The sequence below is a fragment of the Protopterus annectens genome, chromosome 2.part0 (assembly GCF_019279795.1).
Source record: "Protopterus annectens isolate FY-2018-M chromosome 2.part0, PAN1.0, whole genome shotgun sequence".
NCBI lineage: Eukaryota > Metazoa > Chordata > Ceratodontiformes > Protopteridae > Protopterus > Protopterus annectens.
In genome coordinates, this window is record NC_056728.1 from 593,899,285 (window position 1) to 593,923,926 (window position 24,642).

Sequence of the window (24,642 nt, forward strand, 5' to 3'; positions counted from 1 at the left end):
ACATGCTGGAGGGATAGATTCCTGTCACAGAGACTCCCCATGCAGAGCCCCTCACTAACACTCTTCAAGAGAAACCTTGACGAGTGGATGGGTAACAGAAAATACACCCCTGGGATCAGTATCAGTTAATTAATCAATGGGGCGTCGAAAGCCGACACACACTGACAAGGCTTATAAATGCCCTCGGGCAGATAGCCTAGTACCTACCTATGAACCTATGTGAGACAGTGCAAACTAAATTTAAAAATGCTGAATCTTCACTAATAAAGTAATTCACTAGCAAGATAAAACACAACCTCTGCTACTTAATGCACTTCATGTCCTGTACAGAAACTGGGTACAACTGAAAGTATGAATTATTAAAAGCAGCTTCAGAAATCTCAGTTTATTAGAAAAAAAATCCCTGAAAGAACCACACATGTATACTACAACGGTGAAAAAAATAATTAGGTAATCGATGGGCATAAGTCAAAAGAAAATGTTGAATGTCAGAAAGAGAAGTCTGAAAAAAGGACACAGAGACTGAAGTGTACAACAGACATCATAAAGAAAGTTAAGTGCTGTTCCAAACAGTCAAAAGAAAGATGTACTTAAAAACAAACATTATAGAAGAATAAACTTAAGACATACTTTATACAAGCTATAATAAATATCCATCCAATGTGAAACAACTGTAGAATCACTCTTAATTTCTTAATTTTTTTTCTTTAACCTGCTGAAAGCAAGTTATAATTGCTGTAGTCTGTAATAGTGTATGGAAATCAATCTGCTGTTATGAAGGTATGGAAATTTGAATGGTACAAGTAACTGCTTTTGAAATTTCTGCAATTATGTGGAACAAATCAGCATAAAAAAGTTAGGGAAACACGTCACTGTCCAAGAATGCTTAATTTCCATTTGGTATTTTTGCCAAGCTTTGGAAGCCGAAAAAGTTCTGCATCTGAAATTAACACAAATGGCATAGGTATTAGTAACCAGACTGGTAAGAAATATATTTTTGGATAAATATATGTAGCATAAAGACATAAATGCAGAAACATACATTTCAGAACTGAGGAACTGCAATTATGCAACAGAATTACAAGCTTTGAGCAGTTTGCCATCATATGTTTTGTTAAATCCAGCTTTTTAATTTCTCAAGTTACTGCTTCTAAAAGAAAATCAGGACAGTACAAAGTCCATGCAAGCATGGGTGTAGCACACACAACACAGATTCTGTTGAAACCTGGCATCCACAAAACTGATTACAACCATTCCTTACTCATGTCATAACAAGATAAAAAGGGGCTTCAAAAGCTTTTTCTCACTTTTTTTGCCACTAAGCTAAAAGATGTACAACACCTCAAGACTTGTTTTAATTACAGCATATGATCATGTGAACATTTTGACTCTGGTATGGCCCTCTTAATTGCTGTATTATTGAACATATGGGATTATGTAACATCCATGCATTTTGTTAATTTTCCAATATCCCCCTAACATATGGGATTACCTAGGCTTATAAATGCCCTAGGGCAGATAGCCTAGCATGAACCTATGAACCTATAATCTATTCAAATGAATGTTGCAGGGTAGCCACAGTCTATCATGCCAACAGTGGGCATTAAGATCTCTCCTGGATGGGACACCTATCAGTCTGATTGTGCAAACTGAAAGAAATATATTAATAGGGGGGTCAAAAAAGGAAGTTTTCATTAAGGTATAAAATAGTTGTAATATTTAAAATATGTCAAATGGAATATGAAGCGCTAATCAACAAATGTAATTTCACACTGATTTTTTTATTTGTTCTTGATTATATTCTTATGCGACTACAATCAATAAAATTTTCTTTGGAAAAAAAAAAGTCCACACAAGACAACACAGCTGAAATGTAACTAGTGATGGTCTGTCAGGTGATTGATGTTTTTTGTACACTTTCTCAAGTTATACAGATATGGAGAAAACCGATTCTTAGAAATATCACATAGATTAAGTTTTGGTTAGAAAATTGAGCTGAACACAACTTCTCTGCAAGGAAAGTTATAAAGCAGGGTTAAAACACACAAACAAAGTCAGATTGCAGAAGAAAAGTGATTCTGAGGAAATATACAGATGAGATAAACAAAGTGAGGATATCATGCAATGAGGGACAAGTTTCAAAGTTATCTTTAGAAATAATGACCTAATACTGAAATTACAAGTCAAAGTAAATAGACATGGGCAGTGGCATTCGGAGATAGTTGCAGTACACCAAAACCATCTCTGCACCAACGCAGTATGGTTCACTAATACCTTACAATAAAATTCAAAGGCAGAAACACTAGATATCCAGTCAAGCATAGTGGTAGACAGGACTGTGGTGTACTGTCCACTGCAGCACACTCCATCAAACTCACAGTATTCGTTGAACCACTACGTATGGGATCAAATGTATATAATGCCGTTTTATCACTGAATGGACAGTTTCTAGTGTTACCTTTCTTTGCCTCTTTCAAGAGGGACAGCATTTTCTTGAAAATAACTGATGCTGGGGAAACAGCCTGAAATCATAAAGGTTATTAGAGTGAGGTGCTTGAGGTTGGGGTGCAACAGCTTGCCCTCCCTTTTATGTCTGAAGTAGGGTGCGAAGTGGCAGTACTTTTCCTTGCTCAGTTGACATCCAGGTTAGCTGTGTGAACCTAACTGGAAGCTGCGACAAGTTCTGCTTTTTGTGTTTCTGCCTGTAGAATGAGTGGGACTGGTAAGATACACAGTAGCTTTTAATTCCAAATAACAAAACAGAATTGATTGCTATGGCTTCCTTTTGAAGTAGTCTCATACAGAACCAGTAATTCATCTGCAATACAAAGAGGTCTGTCTTTTGACAGCCCCATAGATTTACAATGTCAAAAATGTGTATCTACCTTGTACCCATTCATGGGAAACTAACATTTCTTTACTGAGGGAGTTTGGCAATGTGTTTTTCTATTTGGGAACACAAACTGCTCGAAACTGTAAATCTAAAATTAATAGTAGCCAGTACAGTGGGTAGGAGAAGGCAGTTCTCTGTTTATACGTCACAGTGCCATTATAGTGTCTGTTGCAATCTATAGTCTCCCTGGCATCAGTACTAAATAGAACATAAACAGCCAAGATGTCCAGCTTTCATCTGTTCCCATGAGGTGTTTCTGCTTCTTGGGCCACAGGCCTCGATTTTAAGGCTGTTGACAGAGCATATACCATGTGAAGTCTGATGCACCTAAAGTTAGACATTCTGCTCTTGTTCAAGTACAGGAAGGAAGACCCTGGTGTTTAATGAGATCTGACTGTACAACTAGTGGAACTCCTCAACTTTGGCCATAATCAAAGGTAGGGTATATATTCCACAGAAAGGGAGTTTTTGCTTCCTAATACTCTTCAGCTACCACTGTGTCTTTTGCATGTGTTTGCCTGGCATTTGGAATCATTAGGCTGGTGGATGACTTATAAACTACATTCTTCAGGAAAAGTTCTTGTTTTGAGTTGCCTCTATTCGGGGTCTGGAGGAAGAAGTCTATTAGCTGCACCCTGCCTGGGGGACAGGCAATCTGGATTTTTTTTTTTTTGGCCAGAATGGCTCCTAAACTCTGCTCTCCTTGGAAAGATTAGGTCTGACATCTGAGGATTCAGATAAATTCCAAAGCTTTAAAAACAGTTTGCAGTTAGTTCTGCAGTTGAATTGGCATGATTGAAACAATCATCCAAATTAAAGTAAATGTGCACTCTCTTCTTTCTTAGATAAGGGAACAATGGTACCCAAGCATTTGGTGAATACCATGGGTGCAGCATCAAGGCAAAGATGCAAACTGGTAGTGAGTCTCTTCTACAGAGAACCTGGGAAATTGGATGTAAGCCCTCTAAAAACAGAGCATGCAGCATAACATCTTCTGTGTCCAAGACGACCAATAAGGCATCCTTAGGGGAAAGCAAGGCTTGTAGTGTCAGCAGTTTTATATGAACTAATTTCTATTTAAGTCTTTGTCTCTATGTAAAAATACATACCCTTACATTCCATTCTCACAACAAATCTAAACTTAAACATGTAAAGAAACAGAACATCACAAAACTGGTGCACCCACTTAAAATTTCAAAATTTTACTTTACCTATCACAGATTTAACTTAAAATTCTAACCATCTTCTATAAAACAATGCATACATAAAAACACCGTCACAGATACTGGCACTACAGCTCTTCTCCCGGGGGGGGGGGGGGGGGGGCAGGGAACAGCAGGATGCACAATAACACAATCCTTCAGAGACAGGAAAAAGTACATAGGTATACTGAGGGTGGGCTTTCAACTTACCAAGCATTTACTTGCAGGGGAAGGGTGTTGTGGGCCCCCATGTGGCTAGCTGTCTTCCTGTCCAGGGGTAAGAATTAGACCATTCAAAATGTCCTCACAGCCAGAATGCCTATGAGGACAAAAGGAACCTTTATGGCTGCCCGAAATGTGGTCCATTATGAAAGCTCTCCCCATCATGAAGAAAGAAAACAATGTCTGAAGTTCATGGTGGGAGACCTGATGGTCAGCAAGCAAAGGGGCAAGAAGAACACAAAAAACATGAAATAATCAAATATCAAAAAAGGAAATGCAGTGCAACAATAATCAGCCATTCTAAAATAGTGCCTCCAAGACCAAGCATACAAACACTGTTAACTCCATTGATGGGTTGCCATCTCATCCCCCAAGCTGTTACAAACCCCTCAGTTTTACCAAAGGTAGACAAAAGTTTTAAGTAAATCCACTCATTTCACAGATGCTTCCCACAGCTTCACTATAATAAGACTTATGAACTAAATAATATATATCCTGATAATTAATGAACACATTCTAAGTCTACAAACAGCACAGGGGTTTGCACTGGACAGCTTGGGCCTAGTGGTTGTCAGACCAGGGGGCTGCAAAGGTGCCTCACCCGAGTTGCCAGTCAGCTTTAACATGGATGCGAAAGGTTCACTGACATATCCGCTGATTCCTTTTCCTGCAACTTTTTGTCTTTTTGTTTCTTGGGGAATAGAGTGGCTGAAGCCAAGGAATGAGAGGAAGTGGAGGGAACCAAGTCCGAGGATTCCATGTGGGCTGCGAGAACTTTAGCCCTATGCTTGAGTGTCTTAATTCAAAACATAAAACAATCCTGGCAATCAGAAATATCGTGCAATGGCTCCAGACAAAAGGAATGAAAATCTTCGCAGGATTTGTTTCCCATACTTTAAGCAATTTCTGATCTTTTTAAACATTAATTAGAAGAGAAAATTCCCCAAGGGGGTACTTATCTGAAAGCAGGATGAAATACTCTGGAGAAAACAAGCCAACAAAAGGACTGCAAACATCTGATAATGGAGTAGCACATCAGATTGCATGGCTTGAAAGAACTGAAGATGACACTGATAGACACCTGTTATACCCTAAAGTCTGGATGCCAGTCATTGGATGTCTGTTGGCTAGGGACAGTGTAAAGACTCTGGAAATTGAGCTGATAATGCACTTCTGAATGGAAGGAAATCCCAAGAATCAGTGCTGTAACACTGACTACAAAGAACATCTCCAACTTTCCTTACCAACAGCATCTTTTGAAAATAAGATCCCTTCCTTAGACCATCCTATCAAAATACAGTTGGAAATTATTCTGTTCAGTCTTATAAATGCAACTTTCGCTAAGAGTCACCGTAGTCCTCAAGCCCCATTTAAAAATCCACAAGCAAGCATCGTATCAAAAGCCTGAAACTAAGAGAGGAGAAATCCAGCCTTTCCTCACACATAACTATACACACAATCTAATCAATGTATGGATACCTCTCATATGCTAAGCAATCCACTCAATATAATGTAATAATTTAGTAGATTGCGTTACTGCACATCAATCTGACAGTGACAAACCAGAATATTACTGTGACAAGTCTCTAATTATCACACTGGAAGCTGACGATTCTTTCTCTTCTAATCTGCAAAAGAGGAAAACTACCTCAGTAACAGAGGATCCAAGCAGGTTACTGATATTACAGTGTTTTGTTTATGTCGCTATCCACAACAGAATCCAGAATTCAAAGATGGTTGCCAAAATGCATACTCATGGAAGAAAATTGGTGGTACATTATATGAAGGAGACTCCACAGATGGAAGAGGCAGACTCAGAGAAAAAGTAAGGGATAAAAGAGTTCTGAAGTATCCTCCAGACAACCTTGAAACTTTTCATGCCTTTCCTCTTTTAATTCCTAATCAAATGACTAGAGGACTGGTGTACTTTCTTTGGAGTCAATCAAACAGAAAGGTAATAGCATTGGGTTAAAAAGCATGGATCTTTCCTCTATGATGTAATTTTGGCAAATTTTGATATAAAGTCTTCAGAAAATACATTTAATGCCTCTGTGTGCTTTAGTAGTTCAGGTGAAAAAATGCTTTTAAAGATTAAGTGCGGTGGCATGTTGCAGCTATTGGTGCTTAAAATGAAGTAACTGGCCTCACAGAATTTCTTTTACAAAGCTGCAGATGCCAGTAAAATGCTTCATGTTTTTGCCACTTTAAAATACAATTGAAAACCGGTGATTTCTGTCAGTTTGCCGCATGTTGCTCACATGCTGACATCATCAAACCTAAGATAATGATAACGCAAGGCTGGGGGCACAGGAAACTGCCACTGAAAGGCACTAGGTATGTTAAAAAAAGTCAGATATTTAGTGTGTACATTAAGCTGTTTAGCTGTATTCACTGAATATTAGCCTTGTCCTGCATTTCCAATCTCTTTCTTTTTGTTTGCTGATAAGGCAGACTTTGGTTTCGGAAAATGGAAAAAAATACATAGTTATTTTCCCTCTTACTAATATACTTTGTACAGAAATGGATATGTACATTGGAACAGCAGCTGTCTCACACATAAGCAAATAATACATTAAAAAACAGAGGATGCAGCAGTCAAGATAAGAAAGCTTCCAACTCAACTTGACTTCACATGGTAATGCTCAACACAGTCACACATCCAGAAGGATTACAGAGCTGGCTATTGACAACACTGGTTTAATTCATATTTTAAAAGGACTGAATAGCCACCAGCAATCAATGAAAAAATGTGGAAATTGAATGCAAATGTCACATTGAGATTTGTTCCCTGGCATATGGTCTTTTTTTTAAGAAAGTGTTTCAGAAGATGCCATTGAGATGGGTAATGCAGGACTACTGGTGGTTGTCTGAAGTTTTAGTGACATATGTATTATTAGCATGCTTATAAATACAATTTCTGATTACAAAGGAATGCTTGCCAATATGCCTTAGTCAGCTGGCAGCATGTCAAGGACACAGATTTTTATAATTTCAGCTGAGAACCCATAAAGGGAAGGTGTATGGTTCATATGCAGCTGCTACTGATGATGGCAGTGCAGACAACTTCAGCAATGGTGGGGGATGCCGTTGTGGTACACTAATGGGTCGTCCTGACTGGCAGACCTATTTCCAAAATGTGATCCTGAATGATATATCAAAGCAGAAGTAAGAGAGAGATTAAATTGTTCCTAAATGTTGTCAAGTCTTTGGTAAAGGGCAGAATCTGTTTCTGTTCTTTTCACTCTTTGGGAAATTTGAGCAGTCCCTACTTTTTTCATGGGATGTCTCCTTTGATTTTTTTTTTTTTTTTTGCCAGTCTGCCAACTATGGTCTTCCAGCATGAAAAAGTGTTGTTTTGTTAAAGGCACAGCATGCCTCATCAGTAGCACAAGACAGGCACTTTGTGTTTATCGTGTTGGGAAATATTCTGCCCAAAGGAAAACTTGGTGACAGAAGGCATTCTTTCAAACAATGATGAATTAGAAACAAAAAACAGTCTACACTTGCAGGTTTGGTTTGGCCTTACTTAATGGCAGCAGGAAAGAAATGAGAAGCTGAGGCATGATCTACCTTTAAGGTTAAGTATCCATCCAAACATCAGCTCCATGGATTTGCCGATAGGCATGACAAATTCACACTTGGCGTCTTCCTGTGGTAAGAGTTTGTTTGACAAATTATTGGCCTACTAAATAATATAGTTTAGACTGTTTTAATATTTCAAGAAATTGACAGACTACAGGGTAGAATTACTCTACAGAAAATGATATACATTAAAAATGGACAGTGTAGAATATGGGTGGTTAAGACAGCAGAAAGAAAGCATTTTTTTCACAAACAGTACTGGAAGCATTAAATAGTTTTGCTGATGAAGTTAACCCTCTCAAAAAGTGAACGGTTCTTTGTAGGTAAGAAGCAAGTACCTCTGGTGAAGTTTAAATACATTGCAGTTTTGTTCAAAACTAAATGCAGAGTAATCAGGAGACTGACCAGTGAATGGGTGCAGCGACAACAGTACTGCAGTTGTTGTACCAGACCTGATGGTATTGTGACAGCAGAAAAAGCTCTCAGTTTACTTTCAGTCGGTCACCATTAGGGTTGCCACCTCACATAAGGCTAATTCCTGGAGATGCTATTTTAATGTTAAACACAAACTGTATATTTTAATGTTAAACACAAACTGTATTATGTAGCCTAAGTGCTGTCCGACTCTGAGACTATCAATCTCTGATATGTTAATATTCATAATGATTCTACAATGACTACTATGTACAGGAAAAGTTCAAAACAATCATACAACCGTAAACTAAATATTCAAATGTTCATTCTGTGTGCTTTGGTAGAGTCAGAAAAACTACTTGCGCTTAAAAGTATATTTCTGATCAGATCTTGCAGCTGCCAACAATTTCGGTGCCTTCATCAAGATTTCATGAAACTGAGAACAACTGTACCTCAAATTTTCACAAAACTGCAGCTCAGCTCGCAAAACACCAAGTCCCAGACGATTTCTTTCTTTGGTCCACAAAGAATTCAACACACAAAGTTCGTTCACACGAAGAATTCGACATAGGTATAGAAAATGCGAAGGATAGAACTTTAGAGGTCCTCAACACACTTCCTATGTGTCAATTTTGTAAAACAAAATCCTTCAATTGATCCACCATTCGTTCATTTGTTTCCACCAGCTCTGTATGAACGTCACGCAGAATACAGTAGTCATCATGGTACTTGTCTTTGTCGATGTCAATGTACAACTTTGCCAGTTCCTCGAATAAGCTCCACATCACTGGTTCTTTCAAGGTTAAAGCTCTCATTGCTTGAAATTCTGAATCCTGGTAATTATACCACTTGTCTAGGTACTTTAAACACTTGTAGAATTGATCAGCATCAGCTTTGAAGTGCCTTTTCTAATCCTGTGGAATTCTTTTAAGCATGTCTGTAGCAGCTTTTCTGTAACATTTGTCTTGCTTGCGATCTGCAGTGTTCTGTCTTATTCTATAATATCATGCAGTTCGGAAATAGTAGTTTGATCAGACACTAACATTAGCACACTACTTTGAAAGATCTACATAACATTCTGTAAGAAAGATCAGTACAGTCTAGGTATGGACTCGCTTTCTTTGTCTCTAAAGGCATCCCAAATTACTTTGTGGCATTCTTTTTCTTCTCCCCATGAAACAAAGTAAGACTGCAAAGCAGGCCATACTAGAAGTATTCTTTCAAGTGCTGGAAGTAATCACAATCATCTTGTTGGTACATGATGAAAAATGTCTTGATACTCAAGTTTGACAAACCTGAAAAATGACTGGAGCTGTGCAGTTCGTTTGGCATATCTGGAAAATTCAGCAAAAACTTTGAGAAGGAGAATTTCAACGTCCATTGACAAAGGTTTGCATGCCTGTTTAACACAATTATGCAGAATATGGCACTTGCAATTCGCTGAAATGAGTTCAGAATTTATTTTTTTCAGTTTCTCATACACAGTTATCTTCTTGCTAAAATTCACTGCAACATTATTTCTAGAAAATGCAGACACTGTTTATGTCCAATCCATTTTTCTCTATCACTTCAACTAATCTACCCATTTTCGCCTCACTGCTTTCATCTGAATCTTCATAAAGGTCTAGCAAACCATGTTTTATTTCTTCTTGTTTTGAAAAATACTGTACTTTAACTGGAAAAAGTTGAACGCTTCCTTTGTTTGAAGAGTCAGCTGCTATTGAAAAGTATTTCGATTCTTGTAAGTCAGAGATCAACTGTTCTTGTGAAGCAAAGTGAGAACATTTTCAATTATATTAGTTGCTTTTGTTCTGCTGCAAGCAATCTTTTTCGCAATACTAGATTTTGGGAAAATAGTTTCCATTATCTTGTTATCGCAATCTTGACTTGCATAGTTGTGATGATGCTTAACACTGTGGTAAGTTAGAGTTACTTCAGCAGCTGCTATAAGATCATCCTCTTTGGTATTTGGTTTTCTGAAGAAGCTTGCCATGACTGTATTTTGCCTAATCTGCTTCACATTTTTATTATGTTTCTCTGATGTTGCATGCACTACTGCTGATCTGCATCCCTCATACTTTACTGTAAATGTGTGATGGCAAATTTTGCATTCTGCTTTAGACTCTGTATTCTTATCCACCCAATCCTTAAAATCATCTTTTAACCATTCATCATTGAATGAACAGTGATACTTCTTTTTTGCCTTTATACAACTTTCAGATTCAGGATCTGAATGCTTTGATTCAGCCATTGCAACTTGCGAGGTTTTACTGATCATGCGCAGTGCAGCCAAGACAACAAATTAAGTACCGTAGACTCCAAGGTATCTAGCACCCATGGGGATTGGTACGGTACAGACTCTGCTTTCAGGGCAGCAGGCAGCTATAGTGTCAATGTTAAGGTGTCATACATGGATGATAGTCCAGCCACACCCGAAAACATGTAGACGTGGAGCTGTTTTTTATGGATAAGAAATTTCTTGTTTAGAAAACCAACCCAAGAAAGTGAAATACATAATAAAACTAATGAAATAGTTAAGCAGCTTTTTTATTCCCCTGTTCTTGGTAGATGCCAGATAAGTGTTGTTTCTGGTTGATAGAGAGTTAACTCTAAGAACAAAAAATCTAGACAAAGCAGTAAATAATGGGCAATATTTAAAAACTGTCCCTATTTTTGGGACTTTGTCCCACTTTTATTTATGGCTTTGTCCAGATTTCTTGCTCTGAGAGGTATGGAGCGAGAGATTGTGTGTGTGTGTGTGTGTGTGAGAAAGAGATCAGGAGGGTGAGTGCGATGTGTGAATGAATGCGTAAGTCAAGGCATACCTCTCTCAACCTCTTAGAGCAAGAAATCTAGACAAATGCATAAATGAAAGTGTGACAAAGACCCCCAAAATAGGGACAAGTTTTAAATACTGCTCTTAGAAACTTAGAAAGTTGAAAGAATGACAGGTTTTGCATTAGCATGAATTTTATGAAGGGTATGAAGTCTGAAACTCAAATGTCTGTCATTATTTTCTAACTTCAGTCTTTAATTATTTGCCACTAATATACCAGAAATCTACAATTTTATAAAAAATGGACCAAAAATATGAGGCAAAAATCTGGACACACTGCAAAAATCTGTACAGCTGAGAGGTAAGTGAGTGTGCATGTGAGTGAGAAAGAGACAACGATGTATGAATGAATGTGTAAATGGGTGTGTGGCATGTGCGTGTCACAGGCAGTGAAAGCGATGTGTGAATGAATGCAGGTATGAATGAAGAAGTGACTGTGTGTGTATGTGAGATCAGGAGTCTGAGTGCGATGTGTGAATGAATGCAGGTATGATTGAGGGTGAGTGTGTGTGTGTGTGTGTGTGTGTGTGTGTGTGTCTGTGATCGGGAGACTGACTACAATGTGTGAATGAATGCAGGTATGAATAAGGAAGTGACTGCGTGTGTGTGTGTGTGTGTGTGTGTGTGAGACAGAGAGATCGGGAGAGAAAGAGAGAGTGAGCACGATCGTGTGTGAGTGAATGCTGGTTGCTTGAGGTCCAGTTAAGCGAGAGTGTAATGTCATTATTCCTGGACATTTCAGAGTGTTTTTAATTACTTCGAGGAGACAGGCAATGCTATAAAAATCCTGGAGACTCTAGGGCAATCCTGGAGAGGTGGCAATCGTAGTCACCATCTTCAGTAGTAGTTATGGATTGTGTATTAAGACAAAATTGTGGATACAATTCTATGAAACCAGGTTAGCTGGGCTAAATCCTTTGTATCTTGGCAATTTGGAAGGATCATGGAGTACAGGTACTACACCTTAAGGTTGACAAAGTCAGTGGAGGTGGTCTAGGAACCTTGTCATCACTATTTACAACATTAAATTGTATGGATGGTTATCGCTGCTGTTCATTAAATTTCAAAAGCACAGTAAGACACTTGGTTTCAGCAACAAAAATATTCCACTGCACAGCCTAGAGCTAAACAACAGAGATGACACCTCTGTCAGGCAATTAAAGACTTTACAGTTTTTGTCTTAGCTCTTTGTCTGACGGCCCCAAGTCCCCCCCCCCCCCCACGGTCATCTCTATACCTCTTCAGGTGCTAGAATGAGAACTGGGCAGTGGAAAGGCTGCCATACAGTCAGCAATAAGGGGTGGATGCTTTCTTCCCTCAGCCTAAACAGCCACTTAAGACAGCGTCAGGGACTGGAGATGTATAATGCAGGTTCTACTGGCATTTGCGAGTCTCAGTATGCCACAATGACTGCTCCAACATTATACTGCTTGGTGTCTGCTCAATCATGGTCCTGACTCTGTTGATCATAGAAATCTGTCTCTGCTAAGTGTCTGATCACTGCAACAGACTGAGCTGCCAACCCTCTTCCAGGATGGGTAAGCTGGTACAGCTCGCTCCCTTCCATCCTTCTCATAGTCTCTCCATGTCAACTCCACCAGTGGTCAAGCCACTATTTGAAAGGATACTGTCGGAGTCACAGTCAGTGCTTTTGTCCTCTGCTCCACTGAACTCACTCACACATGGTCATACTTCATTATACTGAAGGGAAGAACTATTATAAGTTGCTACAGACAGAATGGCTTCAGTATAAGCACACTTTCATAAACAGTCAATCACACTGCCCCTTCATCTGCAGGACGGATGACCAAATGTTCAAGTGTTGCTCACTGGATTTGTGATGTGATGCAAAGATCAAAAACCTCTGCTTAACATCAAATCTACTTAATCTGTGACTGGCATTGAAATTACAAATAATAAATTTATTTCTCTTTGTTTAAAGTCCGAAGACTGCAATCTCTTCTCTGAGGCACAGCAATCTTAGGGTTGGTATATTTAAGTAGCTAGGAGTGTGAGCAGCATAGTCTGTCACATAGGGGTGCAGGAGGGACAAAGTTCCCCACAAAAATGCTGCTTCACTGTCAGTTCTATCCACCAAAAGCAGCTTTCCACAAATAAACTAGTAAAAATGAAGAGAAAAATTGCAGTGACTTCTTAGGTAATCACACTTTAATAAAAAACAATAAAATAACCTCCAGTTAGTGCTTTCGTCTCAACAATCGGGGCTTCTTCAGAGCGAGGTTAACTTCCACAATGCTCCATTTTTAAAACTCCCAATGTCACATGATTTGCCTTGTCAAATGATTAAAGATACATTGACTTTAAAAGTCACATTCTCTTACTTAAGTTATGAACAAACATACTTTTTACGTTTTTTAAAAAACACAAACTTTCACCAACAGACAAAAAATTCCTAAAATTTTTACTTTCTATACTCTATTTTAATAAAAAGCTGTTACTAATGCTTTAGCCTTTTTCTTTTCAAATACATAACAAATTCCTCTCTATCATTTAAACCTGGTGGGAAACGGGCATTGCGTTTGACCTGCCATAGGTACTCTAATCACTCCAGCTCTTCTTCAATATTCATGACAGTAGTATCACTAGGGAGGGCCTCTACTACAAAAATTTGTACTCTTTCTTACAATTATTTACCTTATAATGTTTGCTCATGGCATTCTTCTCATCCACTCTCTGTATGGCATATTTGTGTTTGTATATCCTTTTATATAGCTCTCTACTCATGCTAATTACAATAAAAGGATTTACATTCCAGGCAAGTTATTAAATATACAACATTTTTCGATTTACAACTAAACACACCTGGAACTTTAACGACATTCTTACCCACTTTTATCTCTGAGGAATCTGTATATAAAAAATTGCACATATTACAATTGAAGCATCTGACCATACTTCTCTTTTTTTCTACTTCCCTTGGTTTGTTTAGTTTGGCTTGAAAGAAATTATTATAACTTTTTGCCCTCTTCTGCACAAATTTTGATTGTTTTCCTATCTTATTAATTATTTCAGTATTTGTTCTAAGCACTCCCCAATTGCAGTTGATCACCCTTTTTATTGCTCTTGAACCTACACTATTTTGTATAGTCATTGCTGTTCTATAGCTGTATTGCTTCACACTAAATTCATTGGTTGTTTTGTTTTTTCTCTCTCGTCTCTATTTGTTCCTGTAGTATTTTCATTACCTCATCTTCTGGATACCCTTCTTGCTTCCATTTTGACACAAAAGTCTTTAGCCTCATTTAAAAAAATCATCATCTTTATAAGTCAGAGTGCTTATTCTTCTTAACTGTCCCTTTACTATGTTCATTTTAGTTTTCTTGGGGTGCAGACTTGAGTAGTGTAAACAATTATTATTCTGAACTTCTTTCTTATATATTTTAGATACCAAACTCTTTCTCTTTGTATACAGTAACACCTAAGTAATTAATTTCCTTCTTATCATAATGGTGTGTGAAATCTACATATGGACATACATTATTAATATAATCGATAAACTCTTCTAGTTTACCCAACGTTCCTCTCCACACCATAAAAACATCATCAATAAATCGAACAATCTTCACAATGTACTATCTGAAATCACTTTCTAATACGTTTGCTGCTTCCCAGCCATTCATGGACATATTTGCATAATTAGGGGTTAGGGCTGCACCCATCGCCACCTCATTTGTTTGGACATAAATTTCTTCATGGAAGGACAAATAATTATAATTAAGTACTATGTCTATCATTTCCATTAGCAATGCTACTGAATCTACTGAATACTTCTTTGATTTCAGTAATTCCATTCTAACCATTTCCATCCCTTCCTCATTCGGGATAACTGTATAGAGAGATTTTATATCTAATGTTACTAAAAAGTCCTCTTCTTCTACTTTTATTTCTTTTAACTTGTTTAGAAACTCAAAACTATCTCTTATATACGTTTTACTAGTGGGAACTACTTTTTGCAAATGCTCATCAACAAATACTGACAAACGGTGGGTAAGTATGTAGTTAAAGTTCCAGGTGTGTTTAGTTGTAAATCGAAACATGTTGTATATTTAATAACTTGCCTGGAATGTAAATCCTTTTATATAGGTAGAACAACTAGAGAGCTATATAAAAGGATATACAAACACAAATATGCTATACAGAGAGGGGATGAGAAGAACGCCATGAGCAAACATTATAAGGTAAATAATTGTAACACATTTTTGGTAGCAGAGGCCCTCCCTAGTGATACTAATGTCATGAACACTGAAGAGCAGCTGGGGTGGTTAGAGTACCTATGGCAGGTCAAACTCAATGCCTGTTTCCCACCAGGTTTAAATGATAGAGAGGAATTTGTTATGTATTTGAAAAGAAAAAGGTTAAAACTTTAGTACCAGCTTTTTATTAAAATAGAGAATAGAAAGTAAAATTTTTAGGAATTTTTTGTCTGTTGGTGAAAGTTTGTGTTTTTTAAAAAATGTAAAAAGTATGTTTTTTCTTAACTTATTAAGTAAGAGAATGTGACTTTTAAAGTGAATGTATCATTAATCATGTGACTAGACGAATCATGTGACATTGGGAGTTTTAAAAATGGAGCACTGTGGAAGTTAACCTTGGTCTGAAGAAGTCTCTGTATTGTTGAGATGAAAGCGCTAACTGGAGGTTATTTTACTGTTTTTTATTAAAGTGTGGTTACCTAAGAATACACTGTCAGTTCTATAGTTGATATAATTTCTGATGTGATACACATACACACACACACACACACACACACACACACACACACACACACACACACACTCACACTCAAATTCAAATACAATATATGCAATGTGGAACTGCACAATGCATGCAGGCATATTGCATTTTTTTTGCAGGAGGACAAGCTCACCCGCAACCCAGCACACTAATATATCCTATATATGCATACTAACTCCATAGTCAAACAAACACAAAATGAAAGGCATATAACTTTATAAGGTAACACAGCAGCAAGACATAACCACTTGCAACAAAGATAAATGCACATAACAAGTCATTGATGCATTCACCCAGTGCATATTCTGCAACTATCTAAACACATCAAACATCACACACCAACATTGCCTTACATACACATATCCAACATTGCCTATATATCAATACCACAACACAAAGCAAGCGATCACCTCACATTTGTGATATGTTGACAACTAGACCAACAAAATGGCACCCACATATAGAGTATACATGAGGTGTATATATCTATATCTGTATATATGTATGTATGTATGTATGTGTATGTATGTGTGTGTATGTGTATATACATTTACACACATATAGACACAGATGTCAACTACAAGTAAATTCTACCACACATAAACACGCATTCATATAGAGTGTTACACTGTGAAGTCTGTGTGATCTGCCTTTTAACAGCAAAGACAGACAAAAGTCAGGGAAGTTACCAGTGAGAACAATTTGCCTTTCTGCGGTGCTGTTGCACCAAGGACAATTAAAGGTGCCATGGAATTTGGCCAGGATAACTTATCTCATGCCTTAACTAGCCATGGTGCCCTGCATGCAGAGCATTACTTGTTCAAAAGAGAGAACATTAGGGGAGGATAATACCGGGAAAACAGAAGCATCACCATCCCTGCGAGCTTCTTTCATTAAAAAAAAAAAAAAAAAAAAAAAAAAAAAAAAACACCCGGGGAAAAGCGACACATCTGAAAAAGGGTTTCTGTCTTCAGAGAATGCTCTTCCAATGGACCATATTAACATGAAAGAACTACCACCAATGATAGAGAGCTACTGCCACAGCTTGGCCTTACATAAAAGAGAAAGTGTACCTTCTGAAAAGTCAGTACATGGAAAATAGAAATCAATATACTGTCTCTGACCTGCTTAATGACTGCACCTGATGTAAAAGAGCGACTCCTGCAAACTAAGAAGTGATGGTCTCAACCCAGGTGGAAGAGGCATTAATTATCCCTCATTCACCAGGAAGTTGCAAGGACATCCTGTCAGTATTTTAACTAACAGTCTCCTGGAGACTCAGTGCTCTGTGAAGTCACTATGGTCACCTCTGCTGAAGGAAACAAATGTAAAGGAAGCAAGCAGCTCTGCTTGTATAGAAGGAATCACTCCACATAGAAGAAGCATGCCTCATCTACAACAGCAATGGGAGAATAATTTAAGCTAAAACATGGGTGAAATCTGGAGCAATGTGAACTTAAACATTCAATAATAAACACAACAGTGAGTTCAGTATGTCACAGTATGGTCTCATACCAGAAGCAGAATCCAGAATGAACCATTTCTGTAAACCTATCATATTTTTTGGAAACACTTTGTAACACATTTCCACATTCACATTTTAAATCAGGTTCATACCAGCCTGTTTAGGTAATCTTTATCAAGCAAGCAAGTAAATAAAAAATCCGACTTTTACTTTGATATTTACTAACAATTACATTTGCAAATGACAAATTACTATTTGTGGATAAGTAAAAAAAAACAAACCTGTTGCTGAATAGGCACTGGCCTTGGTTTGTTGATATGAAGCCATAATACTGTTGGCTGTAGAGTCAGGACCAAAGGTCTGCAAAAAGTCAGAAACATACACTGTCAAATCCATATATTAAGTGTTTACTATTGGCTGAGCATATACTGTTTACTCTGACTAGAAAAGACTTCTGCTAGTTTTGCCAAGTCACATAACTACCTCAAATTTCTTTCCAACACTGTACTTACAGAAGGTGCTGAATCTTGCTGGAGTTTTTCACACCAGATTTCTGGAAGTGACTTCTCTATTAACTGTAGGGATTCATCTAAGGTCTGCTGTAGTTCCAGAGCCTTGGCATCATAGTTATATAGGACTAACATCTTTAACAGACTGTGAACTTCACCTGTGAAAAACAAAAACAAACAAAAAAAATATCACAAGGGGAAAACAATTACAGGATTGTGCTCTGCACCTACATAATAATATCCACTAATTCAAATATATCAGCAATAAACAAATTAGTGTTACTCAGAGTTTCAGCAGTAAAATTATAGTGTGTAAACAGTAGCAGTACCTAATTCAAAACAAAAGGCAAACTACCCACGACAGAAAAAATACACAGATTTCTTAACAGGTGACAATGCTCTCATACTACACATTACAATATGCATTGGAATAAGCATATTAGCATTCCCAAATGTGGTATCGTCCACAGCCAGGTCAAATGAGGCCCTAGGCAGGGTAATAAATCAGGGCCCCCCCCCCACAGCAGCCGCACCTGCGGCAACCCCTTACCCTCCCCCCAGCAACCTCTGCCTCAGCCATTCCAGTGTTCCACTACTTGGCTATTTTTCTCCAGTTACCATAAACACCATTCAAACCTGTCAGTATGCATACTGCTTTCTTATTTACTTCTACAATGATTACAGATAGTGAAATAAGATAGCAGAAACACTAACAGCCATTTACTAAACAAACAATACAGTCTGACAGTGAAAACAGACTGCATGAGCAGTGAACTTCTTTGTCCTTCAAACTAACATTCAAACGGCATAAAACCCACATTCAAAGAAAATGCATCTGGCCATTGGAAGATTAAGTTTACCTCTGGGCCGTTTTCAAACCATAGGCTCCTTGCACACATTTTTAGGATCAAGCATACATGTATGTGTTCTTTGATTCATGTTCCTGATTTTATTAAATTATATTCCTTGTATAATACAGACTATGTGTTAGAATGCGTTTTAAATTTGTAGTTTTGAACATTCTTCAAGTAAGCAATGAAAAGTACAGTTTTGTACCTACCATAAATGTAGATGTTCGAAGATCCACATTGCTGCAGTCCTTACTTATGGGTAGTCCGCTGTCCTCGGTCGGCCCGAATACCAAAGTATTAGGCTGACGTCGGTCATGGGCGCCTAGATCTGACATCAGAGCGTCAGGGTATAAAGGCGCATGACCGACGTCATATCCTCAGTCTTTTCTTGCCCCAGATGTCAGAAGGCCAAACCAGAAAGGCCACAGCCAAAAACAGAATATCTCCCAAAAACATGCCCAACAACCACCATCACCTAAAGCATAGCACCAAGTCAAACTACAGAGGGGAAGGAGGGAGGGAGGGTAAATTGGACTGCAGCAATGTGGATCTTCGAACATCTACATTTATGGTAGGTACAAAACTGTACTATGTTCTTCATCTCACATTGCTGCAGTCCTTACTTATGGGTAGAATCCCAAAGCAACGGGAAAGGGAGGATGGTAAAAATCATAAAGCATTAGGGGCCGCTAAAATGCCCTGTAAAATTGCAGTGGCAAATCCAGCCCTAGACTTAGAATAAAGAGGAAGGTGGTAGTGTTTAGAAAAGGTATGCACTGAACTCCAAGTAGCTGCCTCCAAAATGTCTTTTGTAGCTACCCCCCTTAGAAAGGCCGTAGAAGTAGCAGTAGCCCTAGTGGAATGAGGCCTGATTCCAGCAGGAATCTCCTTACCATGATGGGAATAACAGAAAGAAATACAAAACCCAATCCATTTAGAAATAGTTTGTTTTGAAACAGGTTTACCCTGTGAACCCAAAGCAAAAGAAACAAACAATTGCTGAGACTGTCTGAACTCCTTGGTTCTGCTCAAATAATAACGCAACTGCCTGTGAATATCCAAAGTATGCAAAATTTTCTCCCCTTTATTTTGGGGGTTTGCATAAAAAGTAGGCAAATGAATAGTTTGATTTAAGGCCACACTAGAAACCACTTTAGGCATAAAGGAAGGATTAGTACGCAAAGATACCCTATCCTTATGAAAAATCAGGAAAGGCTCCACTGCCATGAGGGCCTGTAATTCAGAAACCCTTCTTGCAGAGGTAATGGCCAACAAAAAGGCAGTTTTCCATGACAAATACTTTAACTCGGCAGTAGCTGCAGGCTCAAAAGGTTGTAGAGTAAGCTTTTCCAACACAAAATTGAGATCCCAAGCAGGAGTAGGAGCTCTACGTGGGGGTCTTATATTCTTTGCCCCTCTAAGAAATTGCTTAAACCAAGGATGGGAGAATAAAGGAGGGTCACAATCATAATGAGCAGAAATGGCTGCAGCATGAACCTTTATTGAGGAGAAAGACAAACCCTTGTCCAATAACTCAGTAAGATATTGAAGAGCAACACTTAAATCAGGTTTGGAGACATCAAAGTCCTTTCCTTTGCTCCAAATAAAAAATCTCCTCCATTTATCAGCGTAAACTTTCCTGGTACTAGGCCTCCTGGCCTCCAAAATAACATTCAAAACTTGTTGTGGAAGCTGAGACCCTCCAGAGTCTAAAACAGAATATGCCAGGCTGTTAGATGCAGAGACTGAATCTTGACATTGAGGAAGTGACTGTCCTCTTGTGACAAAAGGTGCGGAATCAAAGGCAGAGGCCATGGAGGTTCTCGCACTAAACTCCTCAGTAGTGGGTACCAGTGTTGTCGAGGCCAATCCGGTGCTATCAAAATCATGGTTGGCTTGTCTTGTCTGGCCTTCAAAAGTACCTTGGGAAGAAGAGGCAGAGGTGGGAAGGCATATACATGCAGATTGTTACAACTGAATGATAGAGCGTCCACCTTCCAAGCTGTGTGATGAAACATTTTTGTGCAAAACTTTGGCAACTGGTAATTTAGTGGAGAAGCGAACAGATCTATGTCTGGAGTTTCCCATAACACTGTCAACTGTTGAAATACATGAGGATCCAATTTCCACTCGTGAGGATCCACTATTTGTCTGCTCAATACATCTGCTAAGGAGTTCTGTGCTCCTGGTAGAAACCTTGCCTGAAGATTGAGGTGTAGATTGAGAGCAGTTTCCCACAGAATCATCGCTTGCCTGCAAAGAGGGTAAGAATGGGTTCCCCCCTGCTTGTTGATGTACCACATGACAGTAGTGTTGTCTGTTTGAATCAACACCTGCCCTGGGTGAAGGAAATCTTTGAAAGCCATCAATGCAAACTGGACTGCTAACATTTCCTTTAAGTTGATATGCAAATGCTGGAGTTTGACAGGCCACATGTTTTGCACCCATTTTCCATTGAGGTGTGTTCCCCAAGCCTTGTCCGAGGCATCTGTCGTTAGAATCTGACTCGCCTCTGGCCGGGTCACAGAGAGTCCCTTGTTTAGGTGACATTCCTGAGCCCACCACAAAAACTCCTTCTGAATGCAAGGTATTATCTGAATGTCAGTGTCTAGATCTTGGCAGTGCTGAGTCCACACATTTTTGAGATACCATTGAAGCTTCCTCATATGCAATTTGGCATTGGGAAGTACCAGAATACAAGATGCCATGAACCCCAAGGCTTGAAGGACTGTCCTTGCAGTCAGCGTGGACCATAGAGACATTTGCTGGAAATAAAGAGAAAGGCTTCTTTGTTTGTCCGGGGTCAAAAAGGCCATCTGGGAAGCTGTATTCAGTCTCACACCCAGAAAGCACATGTCCTGAGAGGGTACTAGACTGGACTTTGTTTCGTTCACAGAATACCCTAGGCATCTTAACACTGCCATCACATACTGTAGATGATGAAGAAGTTCGTCCTTTTCTTGTGCAATAATCAGGCAGTCGTCCAAATAAGGATAAATCTGTATTCCTCTTAGTCTGAAAAATGCTATCACTGGAGCCAGAACCTTTGTGAACACTCTGGGCACAGTAGATAAGCCAAAGGGCAATGCAGAGAACTGATAATGTAAATTTCCAGTCCGAAAACGCAGGTACCTCCTGCAACTGGGCCTGATAGGAACATGAAGGTAAGCCTCTTTGAGATCCAGAGTAACCATCCAGTGATCTTTTCCCAACAGAGGTAAAAGTTGTTGTAAAGTCAGCATCTTGAACTTTGGAATGTCCAGGTAAGTGTTGAGGATAGATAAATCCAAAATTGGTCTCCACGTGTTCCCTTTCTTTGGAACTAGAAACAGGCGAGAATAAAATCCTTGGCCCACTTCTGACAGAGGAACTGGCTGTATAGCTCCTATTTGAAGAAGTAAAGAAATTTGTTTGTGAGCCTCTATCCTTTGCCGAGGAGGGACGTCTGGCATGCCTTTGAAAGGAGGCATGGTGTGGAAATAGAACTTGTAACCTCGGTTTATAACGTCCAATACCCATTTGTCCTGGGTGACTAAATGCCAATTTTGCTTGAAAAGAGCCAACTTTCCTCCCAAAGGAGCTGCCAGGCAAGAAGAATCTGGCAGCTGAAAATGCAGGTCATTGGGCCTGTTTACGAAAGGACTGGCCCCTGCCCTCACCAGCAGATTGAGCAGGCGAACTCCATTGTCTCGGCCTGAAGGTACTCTGAGCTCTGCCCCTACCACGCCTAGATCTACTCCTAGACTGAGAGTCAGAAGAAGGGTACGTCCACCCCTTTGTAGGCCAATTTCTACTAAACATTGGAGGTTGTACCTGCAAAAAATCTTTAACAGTCTGCATAGACGTAGCCTTGTCTTCCATTTTCTTTAAGACTGACTCCACAGGAGGACCAAACAAAACTTCAGACTGTAAGGGGGCATCCAGAATTCTAGACTTAACATGCTCAGACAAATTCTGATCCTTAAGCCAGGCGTGCCTACGAATAACTGAACCAGTGGCAGCTACCCTAGAAGAAGCCTGGAAAGCATCAAAACCACATTGCAAAGAGTGCTTACCCACCTGTTCAGAAACATGCACTAAATCCTGCAATTCTTTACACTCTATGCCCTCTGCCAAAGCATCCACTTTAGATCTTAGCTGAGAAAGGAGGAAATTCTGATACTTCAACACATGAAACTGGCAGTTCAAAGCTCTCATTGCTAAAGTAGAAGAGGTATACACCTTCTTACCCCATCTATCCAAAGCTCTAGCTTCCTTATCCAGAGGAACCGGATTCTTAACAACAGAGGCTCTAACACCCTTAGGCCCCTGACTAATAGTTTCTGGGTCCGCCCTAGGACTCTTATACAGATATTTATGAGCCTCAGGCACCCTGTAATACCTGTCCGGTTTAACTGGGGCAGGAGGCACAGAATCTGGATTAAGGGAAGCTTCCGAGAAAACATCTGAAACAACATCCAAAACCGGAGGTATAGCTAAGGGCCTATGCTGTGGTAAAAACAAGAACTCCCTAAGCCTCTTCCGTGAATCAGAGTAATCCTGTCCCTCCCACTTAAAATGCTCCCTCATGGAATGCAGAGTTTCTGAAAAAGAAAAATCCTCTGGAGGAGAAGCAGAAGGAGTGGAATCCTCTGCATCAGAATCAGAATAAGGAGGGAAATCTTGTATGTCTTCAGCAGAAGACTCTGAATCATCTGAGGCCTGCTCCAAACTTTCCAACTCTGGCTCCATCCTGGGCCTCTTATCAGGAGGGGGCATAGAACCTCTAATTAAAGTAATCAAATCCTCTGCCATTTTAAGCATGTGCTTTTTAGGCACAGACCCTGAAGAACCAGAACTGACACCAGAGGAAGGCAAAACAGACCTGCTCTTAGAAGGAGCCTTAGAAACAGTAGCAGAAGGCCTAACCACCTTAGGCATAGAAGGGAGAATAGTAACCTGAGAGGCCCCTTCCGCCTGACCTGCCTCCTGAGAGGCCACATCTTGTAAAATCAAAGTTCCCCATGGGACTCAACAGAAACTTCAGCCGGATCCACCTGTTGCTTCTAAAGGTCCGGCGTCCGAAACGGACGAATCATCCTGCCTAGGCTTTAAAGATTTGTCTTTGCGCTTCTTAGTAGAAGCAGGCGTCGGAACATCCGACGGCATATTATAATTACACCTCTTGCCAAAGACTAACCTAGCGCAATCTAACCTCCGTTTTATAGTGCGCTTATTAAACCTAGCACAAAACCGACACCCGACTACGTCGTGCTCCAGTCCCAAACAAGGAATACAAAGCGAGTGGTAATCCCTATGCGGTATCTGTTTCCCACAAGAAATACAATTATTCACTTTTTCTGACATCCGGTAAGTAACTGAGGCAAGAAAAACAAAAATATTCCCCAACGGGTACTTAGCCCAACTTGGTATCGGTCTGAAACTCCAGCGAAAAATTTCAGAACGCCGAACGGCACTTGCAACGCTGCTTCTGCATCGGACCATGCGGCAAAAAAGACTGAGGATATGACGTCGGTCATGCGCCTTTATACCCTGACGCTCTGATGTCAGATCTAGGCGCCCATGACCGACGTCAGCCTAATACTTTGGTATTCGGGCCGACCGAGGACAGCGGACTACCCATAAGTAAGGACTGCAGCAATGTGAGATGAAGAACATCAAAACGTTATGACCCAATGGTGACAAAACTACCCATTCAGAAAATGTCAACCATAAAAGACCATTCAGACATCTGTCATTACAATCCACTAATATCAGTCAATAAGCACAATCTCTGCAGAAGTAAAAATTATCACATACTTCTCAACCTCTCAACATAAGAAATGTGGACAAAGCCAGAAAGAACGGGGGGGGGGGTCCCAAAATTTGGACAGATTTAAAATACTGCTCCTATAAACTTAAAAAGTTGCTAGA

General features: G+C 39.4%; 1 protein-coding gene across 1 annotated transcript in view; it reads right to left on the reverse strand.

The window, feature by feature from the left end:
- Positions 1-370: 370 nt before the first annotated feature.
- Positions 371-24,642, reverse strand: part of ELP1 (elongator acetyltransferase complex subunit 1) — a 1,639,125-nt gene continuing 1,614,853 nt past the window's right edge. Inside the window, exons 35-37 of the mRNA XM_044060975.1 lie at positions 17,882-18,036; positions 17,651-17,729; positions 371-940 (exon numbers count right to left, since the gene is read on the reverse strand). Of these exons, the coding sequence (XP_043916910.1) occupies positions 870-940; positions 17,651-17,729; positions 17,882-18,036 (305 nt within the window). The 3' untranslated portion in view covers positions 371-869. The remainder of the gene's footprint in view (positions 941-17,650; positions 17,730-17,881; positions 18,037-24,642) is intronic.